Source organism: Egretta garzetta, unplaced genomic scaffold (genome assembly GCF_000687185.1).
Source record: "Egretta garzetta isolate BGI_Z169 unplaced genomic scaffold, ASM68718v1 scaffold792, whole genome shotgun sequence".
NCBI classification, from domain to species: domain Eukaryota; kingdom Metazoa; phylum Chordata; class Aves; order Pelecaniformes; family Ardeidae; genus Egretta; species Egretta garzetta.
In genome coordinates, this window is record NW_009258950.1 from 293,372 (window position 1) to 303,706 (window position 10,335).

Sequence of the window (10,335 nt, forward strand, 5' to 3'; positions counted from 1 at the left end):
TTTTATCTTTCACATCTGTGCTAGACTGAGGAAGTAGTAGATAACATGAGAAGTGGGGAATGGAAGGAGACCAGGAGCTCTGATGAGGAAAACACAGTTAATTGGGCTGGGAGGAGGGAAGAGGTGATGACGTGGCAGCCATTACTGAGAAAATCACTTGGCAAAGTGATGGAGGCGTCACACCTAACTCAGGTTTGATTTCTCTTTATTTTTTTTTCTTTGACAAAAATAACACTGAAATGTTTGTGCATTGTTTTTATAAGGCAAATTCCTTTTTTGAACACTAGCACCCAGAAGTGCCATTGCTAAGCCCAGCAGCATCTAGGGCCTTGGCTGACAGAAGAAGCAAGTGTGAACTGTTCTGCCGACTGCGCCTGTACTTCGCTCTGCTGCTGTGACACGCGCAAGGGTTTGTGGTTAGGAAACTCATCGCCAGGCCTAACTGTTGAAGAAAGGCGGTTTCACAATTCCCAGCATACAAACTTTGCGAGGCATGCATGCTGGGCCTTTTGTTAGGGAGCTGGAGATGAATCGGCTGTGTCTGAATCGGGCTAGGGACGAATTGGCTGGCTGGAGCGTGCTGCCCCTCGTGCCCCCGGGAGCTGTGCCAGGGGTTGCCGAGCACGCCTGGGGGGCACGGGAGGGCCACGGTAGAAAAAGCAGCTTTTGTCCTGGGCTGGGTGAGCCACCAGGTGACACAGACTGGCTCTTCTCTCAACAGACTGGGCAGAACTGTCACAAGAATTGATGATGGACGTACTTGGCTGTAACATCTAAATCTCACCTCGGAAATGCCCTTTCTGCTTTGTTTAAAACAAACTCCAGCTGAGGCTGGAGTAATTGCTTTCCAGTAGTCCCACCCTGAGCAGGTGTGGCTTCCACCACTTGGTGGCCTGATATGAGCATATTGTAACGCATGGCAGAGATGAGTTAATTACTGCTGTTACTCTGCTTTTGTATTGGATGACTTAAGGTCTCCTACACGTAATAAATTTACTTGCTGAGATAACAAAGTGGAATTTGGTCTGCTGGACCGAAGTAGAATTAGCAGAGGACTTTTCTGTTAGTGGGTCCTGTTAGGAGGTAACAAGTACAGAAAGAAGTAAGAGAATTGTGGGAAGTGAGTTTGCCAAGTCTTCCTCCACCCACCGAAGTACATTGGTCAAAGACTACTTACGTATTTTAACTTAAAGCATGGCTAGACAAAGCCATATAGCAAAAGTTAAGTGCTGCTGTGGACTGATAGCAATTTCAGCTCCAGGGAAGTTGGGGAAAAAAACCTGTATGCCATCTTGTCAGCTGCTCTTTGCAGGTTGGTTGAGTGTAATTAGGAAAATTAAAATACACAGGTGCCTCAAATCTGTGTGTGCTACTTAATGATTCTCCCTGAGAGCAGCTGACCCTGTGAATCATAGTGGGCTGAGGCTTTCTTGTTCGTAATAAACTCAGTGAGGTATTCCTTTGTTGGCTTTCTCCTGACAGCAGTCATGTGGGCTTTACTGCCTCTGCAGCCTGTGTGACAGCAGTGTGACTTTCTGTAGGCACCGGTGTCTAGCTAGCGAGGTTTTGTTTGCTTGGTTGAAGTGATGTGCCCTGATGTGTGTGCAGTTGGAGTGTTTTGAGCTTTTGTTTGGGAGCGGGAGAGTGTCTCCAGATTAATTCATTAAGATCTTGGGCTGAAGTTTCTTTCAGTCATATTTCCTTTCCTGTGACCGGTATCTTCCACTGCTCGCTGTCTCGTGATCAAGAATGGTGGACTGGAGTGTGAAAATTATAATTGGCATAAACAGCATTTCTGTCTACTGTGCATAATGTTTTTCTTGAATGGATTTGGGTCTATTCTTTAATGTTTTAATCCTAGCAGTCCTTTTTTGTATGCAGTTCACAGTTTTGCATAATATATGCTGTTAAAATTAATTGAGGCACAGGCTTTGGTTGTTTAGAAAACAAGTTACAGCTACATTTGTTGGCAGTACGCTACAGAAGGAAGTTTTGCATCTCAGGTTTTGCATAAATGGGGCTCTGCATTTTCTGTGTGCTGAATTAAACTTTGCCAAAATTGCCTGGCCTCTAGTGCCGATGCAAAAAGGCGGAAATGCCAGTGGCATGCTCAAGAAGGGAATCATGTCTAACTCAGTGAGGGAATGATGACTCACCTGGTGATGCCCAGTGATCCACAGCTCTGTAGTGGAGCCTCACCCAAGACGACTGGCATTACTCTGAACTCTCTAGTCTCCAGTGCACATTACAGACCTGACTGTAACGCACCAGCAGACTGAGTCCAGCAGAAATTAATCTTGCTTAGGTGCTATGCTTGGATGTTGCTCATCATGCCTGGTTCCATGGCAGTCCACAGGACTAGAGTGATCTCATGGGGTTGTCTCTTTTCTAACCAAACGAAATTTCTGTCACTTTGCAGGAAAAAATGTGACTTCTTGGGAGATCAGAAATGTACGTGAAAACTCTCCTATATGAAAATAGGAGAAAGTTGTTTCTTGCTGTCTGTTCATGCTTACTAATTTGTTTACTGCATTTTTTCTCTTTTTGTTAATGTAATGTAGACAGGTTGTTTTCTAGCTGTCAGCCCTGTGAACTTAGCCTATGGAATTAAAGGCAATAGGTTCTTTGTCGTCTGCGGTTATTAAAAGTAATTTTTGTGAAACTAAATCTCTTGAGGTGCACAGAAGTTAATGTGAAGTTTCTTGGGGGTATGAGTTTATTTAAACAAAGGTTGAGGGTTGAAGATAGGAAAGGTTCTTGTTAGTGTTTTCTCTTGATAATAGTGGATGTTATGCTAATCAGTTCTAACAGGGTAGATAAGAGGTACCTGCTTGACCCACCAAGCAACAGAATAATGATGAATATTGGAACAGGTGTCCATTATTGGAAGTTCCGTATCAGTACTGTTAGCAGACTGGGGAGGTAGGAACCCCACAACATGCTCATGTCTCAGAGATGAGTCTTGGCTGGTATCCACGTGAAAGGGCTTGTCTGCAGCTATGCAGGCTAGGAACGTTCCAAGTTAAAGCTTGGATTCTTGAATTCAGTCATATAGGTGGCAAATGCTTCGTCTGACCTTTATGGCCAGTGGGCTGCAGACTATTCCATGTCCCTTCAGTATCCAGTGCTAGGGTTGCCTGGGCCCACTCCCACAACATTATTTGAAGTCAAGGTTTAGAGTGCCTGTATTTCCAGATTCTCACTATGGGTCATTGCTTTTGATATGTGTTTTAAGCATGAAAACAGCGGTAACACTTACTTCGATTTCAGAGAAAAAGTTATTTCTTAGATGATTATTCCCCCCGCCCCCGTGCCTGCTTTGTTTTATAACTATACATTTGCCCCCAAATAGAACACTACAAAAGCTGTAAGGGCCTCGGGGGAGATGAAGTGAGAAGTTTAGATGAAGCCCTATCTGTTGTTGATACGGCAGTTCGAGAGAGGGGAAAGTTGAAAAATAGTAAGGGCAAGAAAGCTTACTGTCTCTAGTGAGAGTGGAGACTTGGATTCTGAAAACATTTAGTAATTTGGTATTTTGTAATAGACTAGGTGGGGTCTGGAAACTGTGCAAGATTCTACACCGTCTTAGAGTTGTGCTTAAGGAGCTAATAGACTTGTATTTGGCTAGTGTTCCTTTCTGCCTCGGTTTCCTGATCTGTGAAATAAAGGTATGTTCTCTCTGTTATGCAGGAAATCAGTATCTGAGCCCAGATCAGAATTGAAGGCTTTGGCTTCCAGTTCTCCATTCAGACCACACCTTTCTTTTTATAGCATGGGAAAAAAGTCTGCTCCAGCATGTCATTTAGTAAAATACCATATAGGAAAAGCAAAACTAAGCCCCAAAGAGCTAAAACTAGAAGTTTTAAATTAGGAGACAGAAAAAATTCTGCAGATTCTTTCTGGCAAATGGAAACTTACAGTTCCACACCAGATGTGCTCATCTTTGGGGTCGTTTCTGGCAAACTGGAGTGCCTGAAAGGTGCGTGCCGAGTGGTGTCCAAAAAACTGTGATACAGAACTGGCCGCCGAAGTCAGGGAGATCCTTTCTTAGGAGAAGCTCCACTGGGCTGTGCTTGTTGAGGGCAGGCTGGAACACCGCGACTTGATGGTTCGTCCATACCGTGGATGTATATTCCTGTGTTCAGATGTACCCTGAAGGCTGCAAGCTCCTTCAAAGCTTCTTCCTGTCAAAGTGAAGTTTTAATCATTAAAGCTGAGAGCTGAAACTCTTTCATACTATATATGGCATTTGTGCGAGTGGTGGAAACTGGAGTGTATTTATAATGCTAGTTTGCTGCAGGAATATGGATTGGGAACAAATGCTTGTTTGGATAAAATGCAACTCCAGGGACTGGTTTTTACTGATGGATGTAAAATCCGTAGCAAGCTTGTAAAAGCAGCAGTTGAAAAATCTAACAGGGCCTTCCCCATGGAAAAAAAATACTAATTTGGTGTAACATTATATAGCTAGAGAGTTACTTGTTCACGTAGTAGTCGGTGACCCTGTGCGTAACGTGCTGTCTGTCGCGTTGGAACGCAGGGATGCTCTTAGGTTGTTGGCACACACGGGGATTGTTGGTGTCGCTTGTTAGTGTGTGCTGCTGTTTTCATAGGTATTCTTCATTTGTGTAGAAATACCCGTTTGTGCCCTAAGTAACATTTCATGAAAATTGTAACCGCATTCTTAACAATATTGCATAGCATTGACATGAGGAAATCCAGCCATAAAATGAGCTGAGCTGTTTTACATACTGCTGATAAATATTTGAATGAAAACAATTGGCAGGAAAAGGACACAAGTGTCTTTGGGTGTGTTGATTTAACTGTCTCCATTCAGTCCGAGGGTTCTAGGTTTGATTTGCCTAACTTGTTATTCCTTTCTCTTGCTGTACAGCAAATTACTGCATGTTGAGCCTCTGTGGAATAATTACCATTTGGGCTAAGAATGCTCATATCCAAAGTCATGAAAGAATTGGTTTTTATTTTGTTTTCTAAAACTGCTGTCTCTGTTTTTGTTGAAGGATGATGAGAAGGAGAGAGAACCTCATGTTTATCTCAGTAAAGAAGAAGTTAAAGAGAAGATACAAAGCTATAATTCATCTGTCACTGATAAATTAAAGATGACCTTGGTAAGTTTTCCATCGGATTCCTGTAACTTTTAATAGGAGCAGTTACAACTTTGCAGTGCATTGTGAATCATTTTAGTCTCAGCATCTTACATATGAAGCTATCTCTGTTTTAATGACTTTGGAAGAGGCTCTTTCTTAGATCTGGAAATTAATTATCACATCTGAAATGTTCTTATCCATGTAGCTCTCTTTATATGGATTGAAACAAACTGTAGGAGAAAAAAAATGTCGTTTGAAATGCGTTTAAGATAAACCCTCAGTTGATGCTAAGATGTACATTTGTCAGATGAAAACCATGAGCTGGTAAACATGAAGATATATTTATCCTGTTTGTGTAGATAAAATTTTGTCAGGTACCTCTCTGATAAAAGATGCTCAACCAATGAGAAAAGTTAAAACATGCAATAGTTGTTATTATGGGGAGACTTAATTTGTAGTCACACAGGTTTTCTGCATGAGGAGACTTCCTTCCCCCTGTAACACAGACGGTGGAATGCATATAGATTTTTTTCATTCCCAAGGACTGTGAACCAGGTCTAAGACTCAGTCCAGCCTACTGCAGAGCACACTAACAAGGTTTGCATCTGTCTGCCTAGCAAGCTGTTTTTCAGTTGTCGCGTTGTCCAAGTTTTTCTGATACATTATGTATTCCTGTGGGTGTACAGTATATGGAAATTTCAAAATTCCATTATATCCTAAATCATATAAGTACAACTATGTACTAAAGAGGTTATTTTTTTTTTTTAAATGTTTGCATGTGGGTTGGACTTACTATGGCTAAAACCAGATTGCCTGAAGTTTTCTATCTCAGTAAGGCTTGATCAGTTTTACTATTTTGCCTTTCAGAAGCAACTGGAATAAATAATTTGAAATGTTTATTAGCTTGGCATTTATTCTGGTTCTTTTTGAATTGCAGCAGGATTTGAGCATCTAAATGCTTTAGACTAATTTGACAAGCACAGCTAATATGTGGGAGATAATTTCTGTATTTGTGCATAAAAATCTGTTAAAGATAGGTGTTAGCAGTCTGTTTACTTCATAGATCTTTCCTAATGTGAAAACTTACACTAGTCTGTAGTACCTTTTGTGGATGAGAGCCTAATACTCTTAAGTTCAGTAGTTACAATTAAGAAGAAATAAATATTAAGCAGAAATAACCAGAAAGAATAAATGTCTGAATTATTGAAACAGTGTCTTTCCTATGAGATGTCACGTATTACAGTGGCATTTAAACTGTGTTCACTGTGACCATTTTAATCTGCCTAATCCTCTAATGTGTCACAACCGGTCCATTGCTAATTTTAACAGTTTGATACTTTCCTCCTGATGCAGAACGCGAACGGGATTTACACTGGCTTCATCAAAGTTCAGATGGAACTATGCAGACCGATCACTGTGCAGTCTTCCCAGAGCCAGGGGAGGTGTGCTCACAGCAATAATGAAACTGCTTTTTACTTGCCGGAGGGTTGCGTGAATACCCTTCACATCAGCAGCACCAATACTGTTCGGGAAGTTATTGAGGCCTTGCTCAAGAAGTTTTTTGTGGCTGACAACCCTGCGAAGTTTGCACTTTATAAACGCTGTCACAAGGAAGACCAAGGTATAAGTTAGGCTTGCGGCGTTTTGGTAGTTACGGGGGCTTGGGGAGGGAGGAGTGCTGCAGGAGTGCTTGAAATTAACAGGGTGGAAGAACTCGGATAAATGGAGGTGACAGTCTTGCGCTCTATCGTCGTCTTTTCTTTGTGAAAAGTAGCATCTGTAAGAGAGTTGGGGATATTTTAGGATCATTCACAAAAGATAAACCACCAAACCATCTACGCAGATCGCCTGTGCTTTGTGGTCCATTATATTTTATTTAAGATGCCCCCTTAACGGGCTCTAAATTTCAGATAGCCTGATACACTGCAGATTTGTGAGATTAAATTACAGGACCAATTTTTAAAAAGAGAAACCATGTTGTCTGAGATACCTGAAGCCCTCACATTGACAGAGCTGTTGAGGTGATGAGCATGGTGGGCACGTGCACTGTGTTCACCTGTGTTAGTACACATGGCTCTCCCAGTGCGCTGCCTGCTATTAAAAGTTTGTGGTATGTTGTGTTGGGAAGTACAAGAAGATGCAGAAGCTGTTTTTAGTGAAAAGCACGTTTTGCCAACATTGTGTTCTTGCACTTAGAATCCGCCTTCTTCCGTGGACACTGAGAGCAGTTTCAGGAGTTCAGATGTTTCTGGCTGTCAGTCACACCAACCGTGTCAGGCAGGCAGAGTTGTCTCTTAGACTTTGTGTATGAGATTTTAAGGGGAGAAGGTATCGGAACAGTTGATACCACAGCTCCGACATCTTAAATGCTTAGTTATAGCAGCAGACCTGTGTCGTATTTTTCTTGTGCTTTTGCCCCTGCATGTGTTCAGGTGGTGTACTGTGGTGACTAGAGGCCATTTCATGCCTGTGTGAATGTAGTGTTGCACTGTTACCATCAGTCACCTGCTCGGCTTCTCCCTAAAACTCATTTGCTCAGAACCAGTATGTAGACTAATATGTAGAGTGTGTCAGTTTTGTGGCTACACGTGCGTGTATCTGAGATTTTCTAACATTAGCTAGTGTTAATCATTCAAAGCACTTGGAACATCATTATTAAAGGTGGTAATTACTGTGATTTCCTCTCCTGCAGTTTATACATGCAAGCTGTCAGACCGAGAACATCCCCTCTACCTGCGTTTGGTGGCAGGCCCCAGAACAGAAATGCTCAGTTTTGTTCTACGTGAGCATGAAACTGGGGAAGTTATGGTATGTTACGCGCATGCTGGTTTTGTGTGTTTATTTCACTTCATGGATGAGTGGGCTTCTGTTTGATCTGTGTTGACAAGATGATCCATTTTTTGGAAGCAGATTTTTTTTTTTCTTGTTATATTTACTGTGTGCCTTCTGTAAACATTTCGGTTATGTTTAGACTGATCTGTTGTTACTTGCAGAACAAAAACCATTTTAAAAGAGTAAAATGTTTTCAGATCCCTGAGATTTGCAAGGAGGGTGCCTGGTACTGTTTCAATTTCAAATTGTTTTGAATGTCTGAGGTTTTGTTTAAAAATACTGTGTATATAAGTTATTTGTGTGTTTTCTATTCATCTTGCCCATCCTTTTCTCTTTCCAGTGGGAAGCTTTTACTATTCCTGAACTGCAGAACTTCTTGCGTATACTGGATAAAGAGGAAAACGAGCAACTGCAAATCTTAAAGAAGCGTTATGCAGCTTACAGAGACAAACTTGAAGAAGCCCTTGGTGGGGTGTGGAAACCTGGTTAAAAGGGGGCCAAAGGACACTCAGGAAAAATGCACGCTACCAAACGTCTGTATAGCATGCCAAACCCAACGTACAAAGAGCAGCAGAGAGTAGTTTTCTTTATTCGGAAGACTGTTTTGTGATGCCAGGGTACCTGAATTTTGCTATAGACTTAGTTCCATAAGCCAGGTCACTTAGCATCTTGCATCCACACGTAAGGGATTCTGCATGTTTGTACATCAGTTTGCAACCCTCTGTGTGCCTAGAGAGTTTTCCAAGTTATCTTGGTGCAAGCTGTGAAACTGTAATCAATTTTCTAGGATGCTATGAAATAAGATTTTTTTATATTTTTTTCTTTGCTTTAATGGTAGCTTTACAAGTAAGGATGTGCAAATTGATGGGTTAAAAAAATGAATAAAACCATCTGGACAGGAATTATTTGGAGCACTATCTTTGAGATGAAATTGATTTGCACTACCTTTCTGTTTTCAAAATAGTTACTGTATAATTTGTGAGAGAACTGTTATAGATGGAAGGAATATGAGATCTTGTGGCTTGTTCTGTGAAATTTGTGGAAGGCTTTAAAGTGGTCTTTCTGGAGAAGGTAAAGAGAAAGTTGAAAAGAAGGTAAGAGTTGAGGGAGAACTCAGCTGACAGAGGAGGACTGGTTTTAAATGGAAATAGTATTTATACGGAGCAAAGTTAAAATACTAATTCTACAAGATTAAAGTTTTAGGATGTTATAATATTGTGAATAAGTTTTATGGTTTTTTAACTGCATAAATCCACACTGGAAAAGAAATAAAGATAATGGTAGTAATGGGAAGGAATGAGAAGCAAAAGCTAAATAAGAATGGAAATGGAGCTGCACATACAAGTTGTTGTTGGAGAAGCTGGTTCCATAAATGTGTAGTGGGGGGTTGAAAAGTGCAGCAGAGCTAAAAGGTGGGTGCTTACTTGAATTCTGAAAAGTGGACTGTGTCTTGCATAACTGTGAGAAATGCCCATCTAGCAAGGGTTTAGACATAAGCCATAACTACAGATGCATTTGGTCTTTGTTGTAAGTCAGATCTTCCCTCTGGCTCAGCGATCCATTTTCAGGCTGGGTAATTTTGAATTATCATATCTAAAAGACAAAAATAGCTTCCTCTGCTTCTTTGTGTTTTTTTTTTTTTAAAGGCTCAGTTAGGCAAAGAAAGTAGAATTTCTTATTTATGTTTCCAGCTTAGCAGAAAATTAATATTTATTGGCTGTGTTGGTGGCTGAGCTTAGTAACTTGCTTTTAGTAATTCAGAAGGTGTTTTCCTTATGGTTTTTAAATTCTTAATTGAAAAACTGATTACCAAATTCTGCAGACTGCTGATTTACTTGATTTAAAAGTAGGAAAAATGTAGCAAGAAAACTTTTTACTTTACTGTAAATATAATTGTTGTTCTTTCAGAGTTATTTATCTAAAGAAGCACGTTCAAAAGAAACCAAAGAAGTGGGTGTGCAATAGAAGCATGAGGCAGATTTGAGTAACTGATACTTTTAGTCATTATCATGCCAGAGAGGAAATGAGTTATATATTGGGGGCGGGGGGTGGGGTGGGGTGGAGGAGTGCTAACAATTTAAGAGCAGCAGAAGTTGGTGGGTTTTTTTTCCCTCCACTCTTAGGGTGTTTCTTTTTAAATTCCCAAGGAATTGTTAAAACTTTGGTGACATCTAATGGATACTGTGTGAAACTCCAAGATGCTTCTGTTCTTCCCCTCAATTTGATGTAGTTGTGCCTTTGTTTCCTTTCCTTAGTAGGACTTTTTTAAAAAAACTCTTCACAGGTTTTTTTGGTAAAAAGAATTTGCAAACTTAATGAGACAATCATAATGTTTTAAAGTGTTAAGAGAAATTAAGAGTAGGACTAACTATAAAGTATATATAAGGCATATCTT

At 40.6% G+C, this 10,335-nt stretch overlaps 1 protein-coding gene across 1 annotated transcript in view; it reads left to right on the plus strand.

Annotated features, from left to right (window-relative positions):
* Nucleotides 1-9,583, plus strand: part of RASSF3 (Ras association domain family member 3) — a 96,120-nt gene extending 86,537 nt beyond the window's left edge. The window contains exons 3-6 of the mRNA XM_035889931.1: nt 5,022-5,129; nt 6,462-6,729; nt 7,801-7,916; nt 8,281-9,583. Of these exons, the coding sequence (XP_035745824.1) occupies nt 5,022-5,129; nt 6,462-6,729; nt 7,801-7,916; nt 8,281-8,430 (642 nt within the window). The 3' untranslated portion in view covers nt 8,431-9,583. The remainder of the gene's footprint in view (nt 1-5,021; nt 5,130-6,461; nt 6,730-7,800; nt 7,917-8,280) is intronic.
* The last annotated feature ends 752 nt before the right edge of the window (nt 9,584-10,335 follow it).